At 35.2% G+C, this 22,994-nt stretch overlaps 2 protein-coding genes across 4 annotated transcripts; both read left to right on the plus strand.

Annotated features, from left to right (window-relative positions):
* Positions 1–9,679: 9,679 nt before the first annotated feature.
* Positions 9,680–15,993, plus strand: LOC116027855 (homeobox-leucine zipper protein ROC3). 3 transcript variants are annotated; one of them, XM_031269617.1, is made up of 12 exons: positions 9,680–9,790; positions 10,169–10,418; positions 10,679–10,872; positions 11,005–11,122; positions 11,619–11,807; positions 12,215–12,688; positions 12,783–12,884; positions 13,031–13,243; positions 13,475–13,643; positions 13,753–14,021; positions 14,114–14,209; positions 14,861–15,993. In XM_031269617.1, the coding sequence occupies exons 2-12, from the start codon at positions 10,260–10,262 to the stop codon at positions 15,284–15,286; spliced, it is 2,409 nt and encodes an 802-aa protein (XP_031125477.1). In that variant the 5' UTR covers positions 9,680–9,790; positions 10,169–10,259; the 3' UTR covers positions 15,287–15,993. The 3 variants fall into 3 exon arrangements, with proteins under 3 accessions (XP_031125477.1, XP_031125479.1, XP_031125478.1); XM_031269619.1 differs by having other exon boundaries at positions 10,682–10,872; XM_031269618.1 differs by having other exon boundaries at positions 9,689–9,786.
* Positions 15,994–17,207: 1,214 nt separating this feature from the next.
* LOC116026565 lies at positions 17,208–22,470 on the plus strand. Its single transcript, XM_031267886.1, has 13 exons — positions 17,208–17,405; positions 17,541–17,602; positions 18,294–18,362; positions 18,942–19,017; positions 19,195–19,265; positions 19,498–19,599; positions 20,402–20,491; positions 20,692–20,766; positions 20,960–20,992; positions 21,171–21,248; positions 21,509–21,550; positions 21,934–22,040; positions 22,181–22,470. Exons 1-13 carry the CDS (start codon positions 17,351–17,353, stop codon positions 22,200–22,202), a joined length of 882 nt encoding a protein of 293 aa, XP_031123746.1. The 5' UTR covers positions 17,208–17,350; the 3' UTR covers positions 22,203–22,470.
* The last annotated feature ends 524 nt before the right edge of the window (positions 22,471–22,994 follow it).

A 22,994-nucleotide genomic window follows, 5' to 3' on the forward strand; every position in this document is an offset into this window, starting at 1 on the left:
TGCAATATATTTTTCATAATAAGTAATGTTGACAAGTGCCCCATACTTATAAGGGCAAATATAATACTTTTGAGAAAAAAAGTAATACTTTTAAATTGAAATATAAAAGTATTGTATTTTTTCTTAAAAGTATTACATTTACCCTTACAGGTAACAAAAATTTTATTCCTGATTAGTATTACATTTGAACATATAAGTATGACATTTGTGCATATAAGTGGTACAATTGCATATTGACCCGACCCGACCCGACCCGTCTCATGGTGAGACGGTCTTACACAAGTTTTTGCCTAATAATTTTTACTCACTCTCATAAATTTTAGATGTAGGTAACTTTTACTGGACTAATAAGATAAAAATGTTTTATCCATATTTTTCATATCATGGAGTATAATTGATAGAGTAGGATTTAAGAGTTGAGTAAAACTCTTTTGGACGCTAAATACTCAAGATGAGGCATAAAGATTATGGTGTGTTTGATTCGAACATGATAATGAAATACTTGGGTAATATTTATATTTGGTTATGCATGGCTTTATAATGCGAATAAAGGTTTTAAAATTACAAAAATAAAAAATCAAGGCAATTTGTCCCAATATAATGACATCTAAAACACTAACACGAACAGAAAAAAATTCAAAACAAAAATCTAAAAGCATTAATTCAAACGTAAAAATCATATTACCAATAAAATGGAATGATACTCGTTTTTAATTACGAAATGAGGTATTTAAAATTTAAATTGAATGGATAATCAAAATTCATGGTTGTGTTCTTAGAAGTAATTAACCTAACATTAACTATGATTTTGATTAATATTCCTGATGTTTAAACCTATAAACCAAACACACCCTCAATTTGTAAGATATTGGGGGCTATACACAAATAATGTTTATTCCCTTGGAGTCAGCAAATTATACCGTGCACCACGGTGCACATAGCAATGTACATCACGTACGTAAACGATGTCGTTTTGAGCATTGTAAACTAACGGTCCATTTTTTTGGAACTCACGTTTCCCGTTTCGGCCGATCTCTGTATTTATGTTAATATTCTGTGTATTCCAGGCAATCATTCTGTGTATTTTAGGCAACCGTTCTGTATATTCTAGGCAACCGTTATGTGTATTCATGTTAGTAACACATGCTGTGATGTGTTTGTGCATTTGAATGTTTAGGAGGATGAGTTCTATGTATTTTGTGTCAATATTCTGTGTATTCACGTTATTAACACAGGTTGTGATGTGTTTGTGCATTCGAATATTAGGAGGATGAGTTCTGTGTATTTTGTGTCAATATTCTGTGTATTCTGGACAAACATTTTGTGTATTCTAGGCAAATGTTCTGTGTATTCTAGATAATGATTATGTGTGTTATAGATAATGAATTCACTAGAGTCATTCGCGTCCGCATCCACTAACATCTGTGTATTTTGTGTCAATATTCTGTGTATTCTAGCAAACATTCTGTATATTCTAGATAATGATTATGTGTATTATAGACAATGAATTCCCTAGAGTCATTTGCGTTCGTGTCCACTAACATCGAAACGACGTCATTTACATACGTGGTGTACATTGCTATGTGCACCGTGGTGCAGGGTATAACGATTGCCTGGAGTCCTGGCCCAAAAAATAATCCACATCTATTTTCAACCCAAATATATACGGGCCCAAACAATGGGCTTTCTATTAATCGGCCTGTTACCAGGCCTAACTATATATCTGCGCAATCATTAATCAAATAATGCATATTCAGTATAGAAATAATGTACATTTAGTATAAAAATAATGTAGATTATATTTAAGGAATGTACATTATTTGTGTACCGAATTTATATTATTTTGTATAATGTACACTCAGTACAAAAATAATGTACATTTATTACATTAAAAATGTACATTTTGTTATGGTCCACACATCACTGTGTGGACCATGGCCCACACAATAATTTGCCTATATCTGCGTCTCTCTCCTAGAAACTGGAGAATAGATACTTCGGAGCTCGAAGTATATGCGTTTTTTTTTCCTTCTAGAAGCTCCCAAGAATGTAGATACTTTATAGATATATGTGAAAATAAAATGATAAAAAAACAAAAAGTGTATGAAGTTTTGAAACGTACCGTATGGTTTGGACAGAGAAAAAAAAAGTCTCTAGAGAAAGTTGAAAAGTTTAGGGTAGGAGAGTTATTAGATTTCAACTATTTATACTTGAGGGAAAAGTCTACAGAAATCCTATGTTGATACATATTATAAAAGCTAATAAATTTTTGAATACCTTAAACGTTTAAACACTTTATAAAAATCTGAATAGAATATCAATATACTTTTAAAACTCTTCAAAACTCTGAATCGAATACCAATAGAGTTTTAAAAGTCTAAATCAAATACTACAAAGTTTTTAAAATCGTTAAAAGTTTTTAAGAATTTATAAAAATCTTGATTGAATACACCCTTTTAGTATTATTCATGTCACCAACAAATAAATAAATAAATAAATAAAAATCCTTCACTCTCTTTTTCCTTGTTCTTTTAAAAGTCACGAATTTAATTATCGTCAACATTTATTTGATCAAGCCTTAGTTAGACATAATCTTTCTAATATACTGAATTTTTTGTCATTCAAAAAAAGTGTTAATTGTCGTTCATAGTCATGTCTCCTTTTGTTCTGTCAACATGTGTTAGTGGGGCAATTTCTACTATTAACCAAAAGACAATCATTACTATATTATACGTTTATAATTTTATTCTTGTTAAGAATATAGACTCTAATTTCTAAAGTAGTAAGACCAAAGAAAACAAAAAGTTAGTCAAAAGAAACCAATTCAAACTAATTTGAAAAACATTGTTTGGCGTCAACCTCTAATTATTTAATATTCAATTCCCTTTAAAACACAGTATAATGGTAAAACATCAATAAAAATTTAGTTCAAACGATTTTTACTTGATCAATTGTATAAAATAATTGTAACTTCTTACTAAATAACCTATTAAAAACAATTGTAATCTGTTACCAATCAATCGTCATGAACAATTATAATCTCTTACTAAACTAACCGTCATAAACAATTATAACCTTTTAGATTGCTCATTCAAATTTTGTAGTCCCAAATTGAAAACGGTTTGCAAAAGAGGTATGGAATGCTTATGGATTCTCCTGGGGATACTTGATTGGTGAGGATTTACTGCAATGGTTACAGAACAGATTTGCTACTTTAACTCAAGTTGAGCTTACTCATTTGATAACCATTTGTTGGGGTATTTGGGAAGCGCGGAATCAGAAACTATGGAGATTAATAACAACCCCTCCTCGAATTGTTGTGCAATTATCCTTGGCCTATCTAAAGGATTGGAGGCGTGTTCGTCCAGACTATAATAGTTGTGTTACCAGTACCCGTGCTGTGCAGGATGCGTGGACGAAGCCTGCTGCTGGTTTATTAAAGTTAAATGTTGATGCTTCTGTTCAACGAGATACGAATCATGCAGGGCTGGGCTGGATTATTCGTGATGACCATGGTATGTTCGTGGCTGCTCAATCTGTCATGTTTGCTGGAATTTTCTCTCCCCGTGAGGCTGAAGCTTTGGCAGTTCGGGAGGCTTTAAGTTGGCTAAAGACTCACGGTTGGGATGGGGTCGTTGTGGAAACTGATGCTGAACTCTTGATTTCTAGTCTCCATCGTCCGAATCTTTCCCCGTTTGGTTTGCTTTTAGAGGACATAAGTTTATTGCTTTCAAGTTTTCATAATATTGTCTTTCGTCATATTCGTAGGTCTACCAATTCTGTTGCTCACCTTTTGGCTAGATATGCTTTTTCTTATTCTACTAGCATGGCTTGGTTTGATTCAGGCCCCTCTTTTATTTCAGTTGCTGTAGCTCAAGACATGAATATTTCTTAATGAAGTTTTCCTTTTGGTTTTCAAAAAAATTGAAAACGGTTTTGAATTCTTACTAAATCAACTATTAGAAACAATTGTAAACTCTTATTATTACCAAATCAATCGTTAGGAATAATTGTAATCTCTTACTAAATCAACCGTCATTGTAAACAAATAAATTTTGAATATATATATGGGATTCAAAATTCATGTTACAATATGTATCAATATGGGTGTGGGTACAATATCTCTGGACGATCCTCTGATTCTTCAATTGATGTCTTGACGCTCCATTGAAGGCCCCCCGGATCTCTAGTGGCTTGATCTTCAAAGAAGAACTTATATATTTGTTCTTCTGAAGGGCCTCCGGGTTCAAATGGCTTGATCTTCAATTGGAGATTTTGATCAATATGATAGGCATGGAGGAGCTTTGGACTTTCAAGGTCATGGGGCTTTTATTTTCATGATCATGATCTCTAATTCTCTAAATAAGCTTCAAGCTATTTCTATGATTTTTCCTAGGATGAATACATAGAAATAAAAGGTCCTATTTATAGCTGTAAGATAAAGAGTTTTGATAAATTCAAACTCTTTTGATATTATCTAATTAACAAATTAGATAATATCAATATTATCCAAATACATTTAAATATACTAATATTAAAAAAATAACAATATTTAGCAAATTTTCGGTGTCAACAGTCATAAACAATTGTAACCCTTTTGATTGCTCATTCAAATTTTGCAGCCCCAAATTAAAAACAGTTGTAATTCTTTCGATTGCTAATTCAAAATCTGTAATCTAAAATCTGCTCCCCAAGTTGAAAATGGTTGTGTAACCTATTCAATTGGTCATCCAAAGTTTACCATCCAAGTTAAAAACAGTTTTAACCATCTAGATTGATCATCCAAAGTTTGTCTTCCCAACTCCCAAGTTAAAAAAATGTTGTAACCCTATGTTCAACAAACTCTATCCAAATTCTTTGTAAAATATCCAAAATTGATTATTACTCAAGTAATTTAGAATTTATCTCTTTTTTTTTTAATCAGAAAGGGAGAGGGTAACTCCAGGGGTGAAGGGCACTAGCTTGTCTCCCTCGCTCTGCGAGCACAAGTGGCATGCACCAAGTCATTAAGATGATGAATCTCATCACTTTCGAAGAGGCAGGTGCTGAGAATCTTCCACCCATTGTGTTGAAACGCGCCCATTGACGCAAGGTTGTCTGCTACCTTATTTTGGTCACAGTAGACCACTCGAATAGAAATCCCCTAATCCCTGTCAAGTCACCATCTAGTTTCCTCTATACACTGTCTAATTACAATTTTTACTTCTTTTATAGGCCTTGAACATATTTTTGAGGTCTAAGATATAATATGAAGATGTTTGGGTAGTTTGGATTATCAACATAATTTTATTTTAATCAATATGGAATTTAAAAATTGGACCCAATTCAACTAGACACAATGGGGGTGCGTTTTGGGCTTTGGGCAGTTTGGGAAAAAACGTAAATGAGTGCAGTGGGTAATAAATTAGCATTTTTGACGTCCTTTCTAATCATTTATCATCGTCAACATTCATCCGCCATGCACGGACCGGGACGTGGACCCCAGCTCTGCCCGTGGGGACACGAAAGGCTGCGTTTTTGCGCGTGGGCCCACCTGCTCTGGATTAGAGCCTTCCGAAGTTCCGATGCTTTTTACGCGCCACAATTTCTCCTGTCGCATGATTTTTTTTTTTCTTTTAAATCAAATAAACCTTTGAACTATTAATAAAATATAATTTAAGACTCGATTTAAAAAGTTCTAACTAAGAGCAACCATATTAATAGTTTATTTGAAGTTTATAGTACAATGCATAGTAATGTAGATGTGAGAGAAAACAAGAGAGAGAGGAAATAGAATCATCTGCAAATTAGAGTTATTGGTACCGTAATGGGAAGAGAGAGAAAGAATTGAAAGAAAAAAGGCTGCTCGTGTGAGCTCCAACCAAGGCATCCAGCAGGCACGTGCAGTCACTGGGCGCGTCAGGCGCGCATGACAAAGCCTGGATTTTATTATTATTTAAAAAAAAATTGATTTGTTTTGTTTTTTTATCCTCCCCTATTTTCTCTTGCCTAATCACACTTACAAAAACTTTTTTTAAAAAAAACCTCCATTTATAAGGATGCTCTAAATACATTTATCATTTTATCTCACTATCGTCATTATGTTCCTTGCCAACTTCCTCAATCGAATAAGGGGACAACCTTCTTTTAGATCTAATAGCCTTCTTCGACTGGAGAATTGAAGGCTCTCGCGATTATCCATAGTGATTAGCAACGGTAGAATGTAATTAGGCAACCATGTAAACAAAAATTATACAATGTTGTCATAATTGTACTGATAAATATGATTTTAATGAACGATTTTGCTGAGTTTAAGTGCTTCAAGCATTTCATTGATGACAACACGACATGTTATCATTGACCTCGCTAAACATTTTTACATAAGTCACTTAGCTTCCTATTTATTAACTCATGGTATGATCGGTTAATTCAAAAGTAGTCCATGAAAATAAATAGTTCTTTTAGGTAACAATATATATGAATCTACAGTAGCTATTTGAGAGTGTATGTGCACGAAGTAAACTTGAATCATATGTAATACCCCGCAAACCACTGTGAAGGGGTAAATCAAACAAAGAGTTCTTCTTTTTTTATTCAATGTCATGTCAGTTAGTAAATATTATATATGTAGTAGTTTTAATTGAGGAGAATTATGAATAACAAATTTCTTCATTGATACTCAATTGATTATTTAGATTAGTAATTAAGTAGCATTATATTAGGGGGTTAGGGTTTAACTTGAATTGCATTAATTTTTAGTCATCAAATTAAATAAAAATAATCAATTAAAACTTGACTGAATTAATTTTTTGTGGTAAGTTTTGGATTCAATTCGTATTGATTTATCAACTTTCGAGTATATGTTTATACACCCATGCATAATCGACGCTAACTATCCTAGGTCGTGAATGAGACTCAATAGATCGTTCAGAATAACCTTTCTTGCGCATAATATAAATCTTATGTACCATAATAACATCATAAGACTATAAAAGTCGCAACTAGAAGTAATACGGTTTATCTTTCATAATATAGATTTTATAATTATGTTCATTACGGGTTCTAAAAGAATATTATAGGGTGGGAATGTATACTTCTCTACATTTGTTTAACATTTTTTTTTTAATTTAAAGTATTCATTTTGTTGTTTTTTTTTAAGTGTTCATCTTTGTTCTAGTTCGCCAAACGTTATATTTGAGTGTTAGCATTTTTCTTAATACAAAATTTTGGACTCGTCAAATTACAAAATTTTCACTAAATTTCTTCGACTTCAACCTAATGCACGCACAAATAAGGGGTGATACACTTTTTTTTTTCTCCATTATTCGTGATTAATACAATTACTTAACATGATAATATACATACAAAGGTATATGCAATTAGTATTTTTCTTAATACAAAATTGTGGGCCAATCATATTATGAATTTTCCACTAATATTTCTTGGACTTTGACCTAATTAGTGCATAATAGTAATAAGTAAGGGGCGATCCACTTTTTTCTCCATTTTCCCTAAGTAACAAAATTACTTAACACGATAATATACTTACAAAGGTACCATTATAGTATTTTCCTTAATACAAAAATGAGGTTACATTATATTACCAACTTGATCTTCATTGGATTGTGACTTTGACTTTGACTTAATATGTGCATAGTGCATACATAAGGGGCAACCACTTTTTTTAAATTCATTTTCAATTCCCGATTAATATAATTACTTAACGTGATGATATACTTACGAAAGTACAACTAGATAGTATCTTCCTTAATACAAAAATGTGTGGGCCCATTAGAATGAGAACTCTTTGCGGGATTGCTTCGACTTTGACCTAATTCATGCATAAATAAGGGATGTCTCACTCTTTTCTCCATTTTTCTTGACCAATACGATTACGTAACATGATAATATACTTGCGAAAGTAAAATTAGTATTTTCTTTAATATAGAAATGTGAGCCATTAGATTACAAACTATTCATTAGATTACTTTGACTTTGACCTAATAGGCTAATACACACATAAATAAGGGACCTTCAACTTTTTTTTTTTTTTCTGTCTCTATTTTTCTTGATCAATACAATTACTTAGCACAATAATATACTTACAAAAGTAAAATTAGTATTTTCCTTAATACAAAAGTGTATGCCCATTAGATTACGAATTCTTGGCTAGATTACTTTGACTTTCAACCTAATATGTGTACAAAATAAGCAATTTTTTTTTCCATTTGCTCAATATAATTACTTAACACGATAATATACTCACAAAGTGCCATTAATATTTTTTTCCTTAATAAAAAAATGTGGGCCCATTTGACTGTGGATTTTTTACTAGATTTCTTCAACTTTAACCTAATATGTGCGTAAATATAATAACAATTTACTATTTTCACCTAATCCATACAAATTACGCAATGTATACTCGTTAAAGTATAATTAGTATTTAACACAAAAATGTAGACCCCCATCAGATTATGATCTCTTCACTAAATTTCATCGACTTTGACCTAATATGTGCGTAAATATAATAACAATTTACTATTTTCACCTAATCCATACAAATTACACGATGTACACTCATTAAAGTATAATTTGTATTTAACACAAAAATGTAGGTCCCGATCAGATTATATATGAACTCTGATCTTCACTAAATTCCATCGACTTTGACCTAATATGTGCGTTAATATAATAACAGTTTCCTATTTTCACCTAATCCATACAAATACCGCGATATATACTCGTTAAAGTATAATTAGTATGGAGTATTTAACACAAAAGTGTAGACCCCCATTAGATTATAAACTCTTCACTAAATTTCATCGACTTTGACTTAATATGTATGTAAATATAATAACAGTTTACTACTTTCACCTAATCCATACAAATTACGCGATGTATACTCGTTAAAGTATAATTTGTATTTAACACAAAAATGTAGGCCCCAATCAGATTATATATGAACTCTGATCTTTACTAAATTCCACCGACTTTGACCTAATATGTGCGTAAATGTAATAACAGTTTACTATTTTCACCTAATCCATACAAATTACGCGATATATACTCGTTAAAGTATAATTAGTATTTAACAAAAATATGTAGGTCCCATTCGATTATGAACTCTTCACTAAATTCCATAAACTTTGACCTAATATGCACATAAATATAGGAGTGGTTCACTCTTTTCTCCAAATCAATGCCGTTAAAGCACATATATATTCTATAAGAGTATAATTAGTATTTTTAAACACAAAAATGTAGGACCATTAGATTATTAAGTCTTCACTAGATTTTTGTTGACTTTGACATAATATGTGCATAAAATTAGTCAATCCTGACACTAATGCTGACTCAGGGCTTACTTTGACCTAATTAAATCTTAATTAAAGTTGACCCCACAATTAAAAAAAAAATAAAACACAGTAAATAAATAAAAAATTATCCGAGGAAGGTAACGCCACGCGCGGGTACAAGTCTAGGGAAAAGCGTTTCAACTTAGTCAGAAAGATAAAAATTTATAAAATAAAATGGAAAAAAGAAAAAGGTTTGACTTTGGGTGTGGATCGACCAATCAAGCGACGTATCGTCCGTTATGATTACGCCACGTGTATCAAAACAGTCTACCCCCCTACTGAACACACGGCGTGTGATCTGTTTCTTTCTAATCCCTCTCACGTTTTTTTTACTACAAAAACCTCCGCAGAGCGTTAGAATTTGCAGAGAGAAAGGCGGAGAAGACGGCGGAGCAAGGCGGCCGGAGAAGAGGGGAAACGCCGTGACTGAAACTCCGATTACCGTACCGACGCCGGTATTCATTTCTCTCTCTCTCTCTGTACATATAACTCTCTTTATTGCATTTCATTAATTGCTTGCAGTAATTTCATTTCATTTAATTTTCATATTTATTCGGTTTTTGAAAATGTTTTTTTAAGGATTCGATCAAGTTAATGTTGCTTTTGGGACTGGAAGCCATTAATAGATCTTTATTTGTTCTAGAAAATGTAGTTTTTAAAAAATATATATATATATATATATGATAATAATTTTTTCCTTTTAAAAAACCCTCATATCTTTTACTTCACTCCATGGCTAGATCTTCTGCTTCAGCCATAGCTTGAATGATCTGTTTTTTCTCTCTCTCAGTTTGTGTTCTGTTTGATGTTTATTTATGTTTGTGATTTTTCAGGTGAGGAAAGAGATCGATCAGTACATATACATACAGACCAAACCCTAGTCCCAATTTTTTGTTTTTATTTTTTTGTTGGAATTTTTAAAAAATGTATGGGGATTGCCAAGTGCTGTCGTCCATGGCCGCCGGAAATGGCGTCCCGCCGCCGGACTCGTTCTTTGCGCCGCCGCAGCTCGGGCAGAACCCTAGTTTCGGCTTCATGTCCAACATCAACATGCCTTTCTCCATCTTCCCTCCCATCATCCCTGTAAGCTAACCCCTTCTACTTTCATCATTTAATTTTTTTTTTGTTTTTTGTTTTTTGAGTAATGATGGAAATCCTCAGCTATTTCCAGATATGTGCGATCTAACTGGTTTAGATTGTCCATAACTGATTGACTTAAAGCAAGAAGGTCAATAGATAGTTCGAGACAAAAGTCGAACTTGTAACCATCTCAGTGTTTTTTTTAAGTATATTAATGGATTTTTTATGTTTTTATGTTTTTTTTTTGGTTTGGTTTGATTTAGAAGGAAGAAGCTGGGTTATTAATGAAGGGGAAAGAGGGAGTGGATAGCGGTTCAGGGAGCGAGCACATTGAAGGGCTTTCCGGCAACGAACAGGAAACCGATCAGCGGCGGCCGGCGGCGGAGGAGAACCAGCCGGCGAACAAGAAGAAACGCTACCACCGTCACACCGCGCATCAGATCCAAGAAATGGAAACGTATGCACGCGCTAAACCTCCACCAAAAACATTAAATTTTTAGCTAATTTTTTGATCAATTACATGCCAAAACATCCCATTTTTAGCTAATTTTTTGATCGAATCTGACAATTATATGCGATGATTATGCAGTTTATTTAAGGAATGTCCGCATCCGGACGACAAGCAGAGGCTGAAACTCAGCCAAGACCTCGGACTGAAACCTCGGCAAGTCAAGTTTTGGTTCCAGAACCGGCGCACTCAGATGAAGGTGCGCATTTTAGCATACCACCCACCCCTCCTAGCCTCTCGTCTTCTCCAATGTGAACTTTCGTTTTCGCAGTAAACCCTAAATTTAATGTTCGATCGGCCAGCTGGTTAAAACTCATGCAAAGGCCCCCAAATGCACGGCTTCCAATGCAGGGGGTTTTTATTGCATACCGGTGCATCAAAAACCCCAAATTTGCAAAGCCCTAATGAATAGTGTTAATGACACATATATTATCCAAAAACAACTTATAAATTTATAATATTCATTAACTTTACGCGGTTTTGTGTTATACCTGGTACAACAATGTAAGTGTAGCAAATACTGTTGATTGTCGATACCACCTCAATAGTACCGCGTACCATTTACTACATTTACATATTTGTATCGGGTATAACGGACACAAAATTAGTATTTTGCTGAAAGTGTGAAGAACAAAAGAACATCTTCAATAATGTTTGATTATAATTAGTATGTTAATAACAAATGGTCTGTTCAGGCGCAACAAGACCGATCGGATAACGTTGTGCTCAGAGCTGAAAATGATAGCTTAAAGACGGAGAATTACCGGCTACAAGCGGCGTTACGCAACATCATATGCACCAACTGCGGCGGTCCGGGCATCTTGGCTGACCTGAGCTTCGATGAACAGCAACTCCGAATGGAAAATGCTCGTCTAAAAGAAGAGGTATGACCTATTTGATAACATAGTTAGCTTATTAGTTAATTCTAATTAATTTATTTGACCACTATTAGCTGTTTAATCTGGTTAAATGGCCAATTTAAGTCTTTGATTAATTAACTTTTTGTAATAATTTATTATTTCAAAACATTTTCAATCAGCTCTGTGAGAAAATTATATCAACTAATAGCTAATTTAGTAAAAATCTTTCTATTCAATGTTATCAACTACTATATTAATCATTACTTTTTGAATGGCCAGTCAAAACTCACACAAATCACAATCACTATTTCGAAATTGCACTAGAAAATTCGATTTTGTATGGAATTGATCACAAAGATATGTTACATAGGCTGTAGTATAATCATTATTGATTTTTTCTGTTGATGATAATATTGTTTGTGTGTTAACAGTATGAGCGAATGTGTTGTATCTTCTCGCAATACACCGGACGTGCAGGCCAGCCAATCGGCCCATCGCCGCTCCTCCCGGCGGCGCCCTTGGAATTGGAAACCGCCGGCGGGTTCCCGAGAAAATTTGAGGACAATATGGGCAGTTGTGAGGATATGGTTCCCGGTCAATTCATGGCAGAAAACCCTCAATTTGCCGGCGGCCCTTTCATCGGAGAAGAGGAGAAACCACTGGCGATGGATTTGGCAATTTCTAGTATGGACGAGCTGGTTAAGATGTGCCGCGCCGGCGAGCCGCTCTGGGTTCGCGGGAACAACGGGAGAGAAATGATGAACGGCGAGGAGTACTCGCGGCTGTTCCCCTGGCCGTTGGGGATTAACAAGCCGGAATCAAGTGATATCAGAGCGGAAGCCACTAGAGCTACCGCGGTTGTTATAATGAACAGCATCACCTTAGTTGATGCATTTTTGGACGCGGTAAATCACTAATTTCTAAATATTTTTACATATGATAGATATTGTAACGGTTTATTTCGACAGTTATTAATGTCTTGTTCTAATTAATTGTCAGGGCAAATGGATGGAGCTCTTCCCTTCCATTGTTGCTAGAGCGAAAACCATTCAAGTTGTTATGCCAGGGGTTCCGGGTGACGCTAATGGCTCACTTCATTTGGTATGAATTAGACTAATCAGTGTCATGTCACAATAACAACTTTTTTTTTTTTTTTTGTAGAAGTCACAATAACAACTTAGAGAAGAACTGAAACGGGTTTTTATTTATTAACGTTTTGCTTTCGGGTTGAAAAATTGACATTTCAGATGTATGCTGAATTGCAAGCTCTTACCCCATTGTTGCCAACCAGAGAGTGCTATTTCCTCCGTTATTGCCAGCAAAACCCAGAAGAAGGGACTTGGGCCATTGTTGATTTCCCTCATGATAGTCTCCAGATTAACTTCCCTTCTTGTTTCCCCCATTTCAAGAGAAGGCCTTCTGGTTGCATCATCCAAGACATGCCCAATGGATACTCTAGGGTAATTGCATTTTTCTCAACCCTATTTTATCTACTTTTCTGGGTCAAATTAGAAACCTGCAATCACTACTCGATTAGGGCTGTTCGATAATAAGTAACATAAAATGTTATATAACAACCAGCAATTTCTAACATTAATTGTTGAGCATATAATATATATAATCAAACTATCTGCTTAGACTTTTAGTTGAGATGGAGTACATATTTCAATATCATAATTTTGTTCTTTTAGGTTACATGGATAGAACATGCTGAGGTTGAGGAAAACCCAGTGAACCAAATCTTCAGCAATTTAGTGGCGAGTGGCGAGGCATTCGGGGCGAGGCGGTGGCTCGCGGTGTTACAGCGGCAGTGCGAGAGGGTTGCTAGCCTTATGGCACGGAATTTATCAGACCTGGGAGGTGATATATATTATATTCTCCATATATCAATCCTCTATATATATATATGTAACAGAGTCAATTGTATTAAAAAAACATTAACAATATCCCACTAACATTATTGTTTCAGTGATACCATCTCCGGAAGCAAGAAAAAACATGATGAATTTGGCTCAGAGGATGATCAAAACATTCTGTGTGAACATAAGCACATCCTTAGGACAATCTTGGACATCCCTGTCGGATTCCGCCGAGGATACTGTCCGAATCACCACAAGGAAAGTCACCGAGCCCGGCCAGCCGGCCGGGCTGATTCTCAGCGCCGTGTCCACCACCTGGCTACCCTATCACCACTTCCAAGTCTTCGATCTCCTGAGAGACGAACGCCATCGAGCTCAGGTTATAAGTTTGATTCTTTTTAGAACAACGTCACTCCTTATAAAAGCCCTTGAGATTTGTTTATTTATTTATTTGTTTGTTTTGTTTTACAGTTGGATGCTCTTTCTAATGGGAATTCATTGCACGAGGTGGCTCACATTGCCAACGGTTCTCACCCTGGAAACTGTATCTCTCTCCTTCGCATTAATGTAAGTTCTATTGTGTGCTGTGTATGTACTTTCAAACATTAATTGTTCAGCTTCTAATATAATACAGGAAATATGGTCCAATAAGCCTCTAAATTTACCTTAAAAATCAATTAAACCCCTAAACTTTTAAAAAGTATAATTACACCCTTTAGCATGTAAAATTGAAGTAGTGAAGCCTAATAACCGATAAATGACCTAACAGCTACCGGCGACGGTTTGACCATCGCTGGTTGCCATCTCTGGCGGAAGGCGACCAACTGGCCGCCTTCTGCTAGGGAAGGCGACTTTTACTAGTTGCCCTCGCCGGAGAAGGTGACCTTTTGGTCGATCGCGGTGTTTTCTAGTAATTTTATCGGTAACCGGTAAATTTGACCTATTTGACCAAGAATAACATATTTGAGTGTTTAATTGCACTTTTTAAAAGTTTAAGTGCTTACATTTGGGTGTAAATTTTAAGGGCCTATTTGACCTTTTCCGCTAATATATATAAATATAAATGTGTAGCCAATTATCAGCTTAATCTGAAACAAAACCTAAGGAACAAATCTTTAAGATTCTCCAAATATCAATTTAGGCTTTTAGTTGAGACGGGAATAAATCATTCAAATTTAATCTGGGAATCATTATCATATCATTGATGCGGATTTGCAGGTGGCTAGCAACTCTTCCCAGAGTGTGGAGCTGATGTTGCAGGAGAGCTGCACGGATGATTCCGGCAGCCTGGTGGTGTACGCCACCATGGACGTCGACGCCATCCAGCTCGCCATGAGCGGCGACGACCCCTCCGCCGTGCCTCTTCTGCCCTTAGGCTTCGTCATAACCCCCATGGCTCCCCCAGCCGCCGCCGCCCCGTCCTCCGAACCCGAATGCCTGCCGGAATCCGGCTGCCTCCTCACCGTCGCTCTCCAGGTCTTAGCCAGCACAATCCCCACCGCCAAACTCAACCTCTCCAGCGTCACCGCCATCAACCACCACCTCTGCAACACCGTGCAACAAATCAACGCCGCCCTTAGCGGCCTCGACGACACCGCCGCTGCCGCCGACCAGTTCCCGGAAACCGACGACGAGAAACCCTAATTACCCAAAACCTCTCCCTTGAAAAACGGAGTGAGAGGTTCTGAGTAATTTGTGAAAATCTCGGAGGGCAGTATTGTCAAAACAACAAAAGTCTTGTTGGTAGGCATTGGTAGATAGGAGTAGTAATTGCCCTCTGCATGTGCATGAACTATATTGCTGGCCTGCTGGGTAAATAAATGATAAGAGACAAGTAGTGGAACTAGTAGTTCTTTAGGGGTAATTAGGTAATAGTGCAGGTAGGCTGGCCCTACTATAATATTACTCAACGCACACCCTCTAATATTTTTCCGCAAAACTGACTTGAATTTATCCATGTCCTCGTACGTTATCAGTTCGAGAACATCAATAAACTTAAGTTAATTTTGCATAAAAATATTGATCGAGAGTGCAAATAGAGTAACATTATTTTCTTAGCTTGCGTCAATGATTGTTGTTTTTGTGAATGGATGAAAACTTTTGCTAGCAAGACAGGTGGGATCGAGTTAAGAACGATGATGATGATGTGGTAGAGGAGTCAAGAGCGCACCAGATAAAATCCTGGCTGGCTGGTTAGGCTAACCATTAATGCTTCCAGCTAGCTAGTAAGGATGGTGGTTCGGGAATTGACTTCTTGTCTAGTTGTCTTGTAATGTTTGACCATTTCTTGTATTTCTTTGAAATTTCTACCTTTGGTACTCAATTTAATTATATTAAGTGGTATTGCTCAATTCGTGTTTTATTTTTTATAATTATTATTATTATTACATTGTTAAATTAACTCTTTTTTTTTTCTTAGCTTTTAATGTTTTTGTGTTGGGTACAGTTTTTAAGGTAATTTTGGAATATATAATTTTTATTTAGGCAAAAACTTGTGTGAGACCGTCTCAGCATGAGACGGGTCGGGTCGGGTCGGGTTAATATGTAAATGTAACACTTATATGCACAAATGTCATACTTATATGCTCAAATGTAATACTAATCAGGAATAAAAATTTTGTTACTTATTAGGGTAAATGTAATACTTTTAAGGGAAAATACAATACTTTTACATTTCGATTTAAAAGTATTACATTTTTCCTCAAAAGTATTATATTTGCCCTTATAAGTGAGAGGCACTTGTCAACATTACTTATTATGAAAAATATATTACTTTTTCTCTTATAAGTAACAAAAATTGTATTTTTGATTAGTGTTATATTTGAGCATATAAGTGTGAGATTTGCACATATAAGTATGACATTTGCATGGTGCTTTGACTCGACCCGACTCGTTTCACGAATAAGAATCTGTGAGACGGTCTCACACAAGTGTGACCCTATATTTATTATCACAAATTAATTACATGTGAACTTGTAGATCCACCCATCACAAATTATGTATATATAGAAATATAATAATCAAATTATTTTGGTACTTTGTTCGCAAGATTCATGTAAAATGTGGGGACTTGTAGTGCCGTGATTTTCAAAGGTTTTGAGCTAAAGAATTTTGTAATATTATTGCGGAGAGTGATTCTGAATCCGCGATTAAATGGATATGAACATAAATGATGTGTATTACGTTTAGTGTTTATGTGTCTTCAGTTATATAATACACAAAATTCATATTCATTATATCGTATTTATGTGTCTGTATTCTGAACATAAATTCTATATATTGGACTAAGGTACACAGTGCATTGTAGACCCGTCCACGATGTAACGATTGAACTATTGGTCTTCCCTCTCTTTGACTCATTGAGTCATTGAATAGCTAGGAAGTCCATAGCTCATTAGGCCCAAAGCGCAAAGGCTGAAGCCCATTCATACACAACTAAAGCCCATTACGGTAACCCCTAGCCCAATCCCAATTACATATGTGTACTTAACGGCGTCTATCGATAAAACGTGGCCGCTAGAGCTTACAGCACGACAACTCCGACAGAGACGGTAAACTATTATTCACGAAACCATACGGCGTCGTTTCGTCAGCGCGAGCCGCAGACAATAATCCTCTCCCTCCCTACCTCTTCCAACTGCATACCGTCTCTCCCAATTTCCTGTCAAAGGCGGAGGCTACCTTTAGCTGATCACTGACGCGGCGGCCATGGCGATGCAAGCTGGCATGGGCTTGTCTAAGATAGTCTTCTTACTGGGAGCAGGTATTAAGCATATACCGTGTTTTTTGTTTTTGTTTTTGTTTTTGTTTTTTGTTTTTTGTTTTTTTGTTTTTTTTTTTTTGCGGATTGATCTGATCTAATCTAATCTAATCATACGAATCTGTGTTCATGTGGTAGGGTACACTACTACCGTGCTTATGCAGAACGGTAAATTGTCAGATATGCTGGGCGAACTTCAGGTCCTTAAATTTTTCTGCGCTTTCTGCAGTGATTGAATTGATTAGTTAGCTTCGTGTTCTTGTGATTACATGGGTTGACCGGTGTAATTGCATTCATATGCGCGTTTTTCCTGAGTTTACCCATCTCCACGTCCCAATTTCATCTAGCCAGCTCGTAATTCCAGTAGTTTGAGCTACAATAGAAATACTAAAAATAAAACCTTCGATCAACCGAGTATATCAAAGGATTTGAGCACTAAGCTTTTCCAGTGATGAATTATAGCTAATTGTGTAATTTTAAACAAGGATCACATGACTGGTTTGAGGTTATTAGGGTTCCGACTATACAGAATACTGCTGCATTTATTTAGAGTATAACTTTTAGCTTTTTAATGTGAATAGGATGTGTAGTTCTGCATCTCTGACCAGACTGAATTGTATTGGTTGGTTGGAGATATTGAAGTAATATAGTTCCTTGAGCTACCTTATGTCCTTATGTAAGCTTAATCTTATTGATTTATATGAGTGTCACAATCTGAATTAACAACATCATGTTTTGCTATATGTCTTGGGGAAAATATGTGATTGTGAATGAATGGATATATAGTAGTAATAGTACTTTTGAATGGATTAATTAATTGGATCACTTTTATGTATCAGCTCTGTATTAAGTGATGGATTTTAAGTTGCACCTATGTTTCCACCCCTGCAGAATTTGGTGAAAAATTATGAAAAATCTGTGGAAGATGGTGGAGAAACTGATGCCATACTTGCTGCGCAGGTAATAATATACAATAAAACCAGCATTTAAATGTTCTTTTACTTGTTCTATACATTTCCATGCAGAAATATGTGTTTTTGACTTGCATGGTGAGGCTTATGATAATTAATTGTTTACTTTTATTGGGGAGTTTGGGCAAAGGAATTCAACCCCACATCTATACTAAGCCTTTTCTTTCGTGTATTTGGAAAATTTTGAAGAGCACAGCATTCTGTAGTGATATGTTATCTTTAACGAATTTGGCCTATGCAGTGAGTGAACATTAATTGTTATGCACTCTGTATTAGTTTAGTAGTGTGAACTGTGAAGTATTCTCTGGTTTCCTACACGGGAGGTAATTTTGTTATTGTTGACCATCCCCCACCTACTGTTCTTCTCAGAATAAATATTTTCAGTATTAAGCCTTTTAGATGATGTATAACATGTAGGTAATTGGTAGTCCACATGTGATGTTAACCTTGTTATTGCAAATGCTGTTGATTCAGTGCATTTTTAACATCATGCTGTGCATGATATCGTATTTCTGACTGTATGATTCTTGCCTTCCTATGTCTTAAATTTAACATTATTGCTTTGTAGGTTCGACGGTTAGCTATGGAGGTTCGATCACTGGCCTCTGCACGACCAATCACTGTTCTCAATGGGGGTTCTAATGGTATTTTTGCTTATACAAGATTAATTGATAAAGTTGTCACATCTTACTTTATCTTATATAAAGTGAAAGCTAAATAGACTTAACAGCGCAGTGATGAGAGCCTGAGATATGTTCTGTTACGATTATTTTAAATTCATATGCTTGATCTAACTCTATTTCTATTGCACTCTCTGTTAGGTAACATAACAAATCTGGTGGTTCCAGCTGCTGCTGTAGGGGCCCTGGGCTATGGATACATGTGGTGGAAGGTGAATTCTTCAAGCTCTCTATTTACTTGGCTAGGATACTTAAGCTTTTAAATGCTTAGTTCTAATGTGCATATTATACGCCTTTAAGCCTGAACTACCCCTTAAAAGAGGAGAAACAATAAACTTTTCTTTTTATCTACAGGAAGATGTTAAGTTTTCCTGCCCCGGAATTGTGTTCCATGACTTGAATTCTAATTTCATGATTCTTTTCTTATACACATGATGCTTTCAGGGTATCTCATTCTCTGACCTTATGTATGTAACAAAGCGTAGTATGGCAACTGCTGTTGAAAACTTAACAAAGCATCTGGAGCATGTTTCTGATGCCTTAGCTGTGAGTATCTGAACTTCTTGCGATTGTGATCTTTGTATTCTGACCATCTTGATAGCATTTAATCATCTTTAAACTTAATAGCAGATTAGCAGTTGACAAATAATGCAGTCAGGTTGATGAGTATCATTTATGCCCTACGCAACTGTCACACCCTCAAGTTGTTCTCTTACCACTATCAAAACTTGCCCACTTAATCAAATAAAACACTCCTACAAGTATGTCCAAAAGTAGTGTAGTAATTATATATATTTAAAAGTCAAAAGTTCATATACATATTGGGTGTTCACTGGATACCTGCTGGACACACTTGGATACTGAATATGGTCTTTGTTTACACTGATAGTAAAGTTCATTAGTTTTTCATTTTGAGGCCTTAATATTATATCTATTGTCTAATTATAATCCTTGGCTCCTAGGCTGCCGCCTAGACTGGTTTTTACAACACTTTTAACACCCTTTGTTTTAGTTGCCAAGCTTTAGTTGGTGGAAATTCTAAAATTACATCCAATTCATGTCTATGTGGTTTTTTTAGTCTAAACTACATAACCAACAAGATATTTGATGCTTAAGCTCTTGCAACTTTTCTATGGACATGTATTTTGGGATTTAGGTGGATGATCTGCAGCCTAATGCATTTCATGTATTACTTATATATTTCAATGAAAAAGATATAGACTACACCTTGCAAATATGTGCATATATCTTGTGTACATAACAACCTACCATGTTTATGTAAGATTTGTCCTCAAGTTCAGAAACTCATGCACGCTTACATAATTTACCTATGTGGTCCTTTGTTTAGGCAACAAAGAGGCATTTGACGCAGAGAATTGAGAATGTAGACGGGAAACTGGATGACCAAATTGAGATATCAAAACAAATTCGGACTGAGGTAAACTCACAAAGTAATTCTTATTTTCCATTCACAGGATGGGTTTTGGTTTAAATGAATTAATTCATGTTATTCTTAACATGAACATATTAGTGAAGGATCCAGATTGTGATTGATGTGTTAAATAAAATAGGAAAATGAATTTATATTCCAAATACTATTAAGCATATTATAGCCAAATTGCTGAAATTTTGGAACAGGTTAACGATGTTCGGGGTGATCTTTCTCAAATTGGTTTTGATTTGGATTCACTACAGAGGATGGTGACTGGCCTGGTCAGTGTTTTTTGTTGCTAATATTCTTTCACCTAAAGTATTACTAATCAAGCATATTATTGTATCATCATAGACCCCTATGCTATACTGACCACTTTGTTATTGCATCACCACACATACTTATTTGTTATTTATAGTCATTTTGTTGGCTACTTTTCTTCATTTTTTCTTATGGTAATCTGTTGAATCTCAGGATGGCAAGCTTCTTTCCTTGGAAGAAAAGCAGGTGATTTTTTTTTTTAATAATTATTTTGAACCAAAATAAATTAACTCCAGTTTTACCAATTCTCTGCCATCCTTATTTCGTGTTTGGATTTTGTTCAATGGACAATGGCCATCAATTAAGTGGTGGCCTAATATTTAGATGGGTTTACTAATTACTGCTATTACAATTGTGGCAATAGGAGCTTGCAAATGCTGGTGTCATGTATCTCTGTGGTATTGTCAATGGTCAAAGAGTAAAAATGCCTGAAAAAGTCCAGGTTTGTACAAATTACTTCCAACAGAAGTGAAACTTTACATTTTTTTGTTTATCTTTTTGTGGATGGGTGATGTTTTTGCATTACAGTTTGGGTAAAGACCAGAATCTTTAGTCAGTGGTGTTGAAAACTAAAAATCTTAATTTTATGGAAAATAGATTTCTTATAATCCTCACTCGTCCATGCTTCTAAATTCTTATTATTGAATTATTGTACGCTTGCTATAAAGTAATCTATATGTTTCTTCATACTTCCTTTTTCAGGAACAGCTCCGTATTGGTGGTAACTCAGTGGGTTCCCTCATGGTAATTTTGCTAGCTTAAATACCATTATGTCATTACTCTTTAGGATGTGATTAACCATGTAATGAATGGCTTTTTCTACTGCTGATCTTCATCATAAATTGCATGTTAACATAATTTGCCATTATCGCAACTCTTTGGAGACTGAGTGGGACTCCTCACAAGGCCAAAAATAAATGAGAAAATTAGAGGGAGAGTTAGTTACTCAAGCCTCTGGGTTCAACAACTATGCATTAAAAATAGAGAGTTGCTTATTTTATAATATTAAAAAATGCATAAAATATTAAACCAAATTTACATAGTCATAATTTGTCATTGATGCCAAAAATTAACTTCTGGGCTTTATGTGCTCAAAGTGAATGTGGTGCCATATGATCTCATTTCAGGGTCTCAAAGAGATCGTGGACACCTGCGGGCAAGGAGATACGGATAGGCTCATAACAGATGGCAGTGCACTGGATAAGTCTATTGTTCCACCAAGAAGCTTGATGAGGTAATGACTAATTACAATTTCTTATTTATCTCTCCCTCAACAACTCTTCCCCCTTTTTTGTCCTTAAAATTGAAAATGGAAAAGGGCAATGAGATTTTGTCCCTTTGCAAGTAGCACCCACTTGGTTTTTCTTTTGACAGGACGGCATCAACAAAGTGCTGATTGAAATTCCATTATTTGAAGTATTATTAAGTGGCTTTTGTTTTCAATGTAACCCATGGGAGGTATACTGTATACATACGTGCTTATTAGTAGTCTTTTGAATTGTCTGTTCTTGTCAATAAGTGTTGTATTTGACTCCCATCTATATGCTCTCGATGGAAATGTACCCTCTTCAAGCTTAGTAATGATAGTATACACGTTTGAATATTTTATTGTCTTTATGGTGTAATATATGTTTCTGTCGATAAAAGCTCAACTTACCTGCCAACACTCTTCACCTTTACACTTGTTTGGTACTTCTTTTGATTTTTAAATTTTTTATTTTTCAAAATTTGTCTGGCATTTATATGCTTTTAATATTTAAATTTTGAACATAAAAGTTAGATAGACTAGTTGGGCTGAGAATAGATGAGCTTTCTTGTGTTTACAAACTGAACCGATCCTGTCTATAAGCATAGGCAAGTGATCCATAGATGATAGAGCCATGTGCCCATGTGACCATGGAATCAACTAGCTCTGCAACTTCTTTCTTTTTCTTTTTTTTTTTTTTTCGAGGAAAGAAACTAGTTCATTAAATCATCAAACGTTTACAACAAAGCTTGTTAGAATGATAGTCATTCCTTACAACAAAGCTTGTTAGAATGATAGTCATTCCTTACGACATAGAAACAACTTCTTTTCTAGTAATATTACAGAAAATTTGAATCGTATCTTTGTTTCTAATAATAATAAGAATAGCATTTTCCTAATTATAATAACAAAGTATCTATAGCGGGCACCAAATCTTCCACA

This window comes from Ipomoea triloba, chromosome 8 (genome assembly GCF_003576645.1).
Source record: "Ipomoea triloba cultivar NCNSP0323 chromosome 8, ASM357664v1".
NCBI lineage: Eukaryota > Viridiplantae > Streptophyta > Magnoliopsida > Solanales > Convolvulaceae > Ipomoea > Ipomoea triloba.

Excerpts from the sequence above, each read along its gene's own strand:
- LOC116027855 (XM_031269617.1), top strand. The coding sequence starts at position 10,260 with ATGTATGGGGATTGCCAAGTGCTGTCGTCCATGGCCGCCGGAAATGGC. Across the intron at positions 10,873-11,004 it reads CAGATCCAAGAAATGGAAAC|TTTATTTAAGGAATGTCCGC; the intron begins GTATGCACGCGC and ends ATGATTATGCAG. Across the intron at positions 13,644-13,752 it reads GAATTTATCAGACCTGGGAG|TGATACCATCTCCGGAAGCA; the intron begins GTGATATATATT and ends TTATTGTTTCAG.
- LOC116026565 (XM_031267886.1), top strand. The coding sequence starts at position 17,351 with ATGGCGATGCAAGCTGGCATGGGCTTGTCTAAGATAGTCTTCTTACTG. Across the intron at positions 17,603-18,293 it reads ATATGCTGGGCGAACTTCAG|AATTTGGTGAAAAATTATGA; the intron begins GTCCTTAAATTT and ends CCACCCCTGCAG. Across the intron at positions 20,492-20,691 it reads CAAAACAAATTCGGACTGAG|GTTAACGATGTTCGGGGTGA; the intron begins GTAAACTCACAA and ends ATTTTGGAACAG.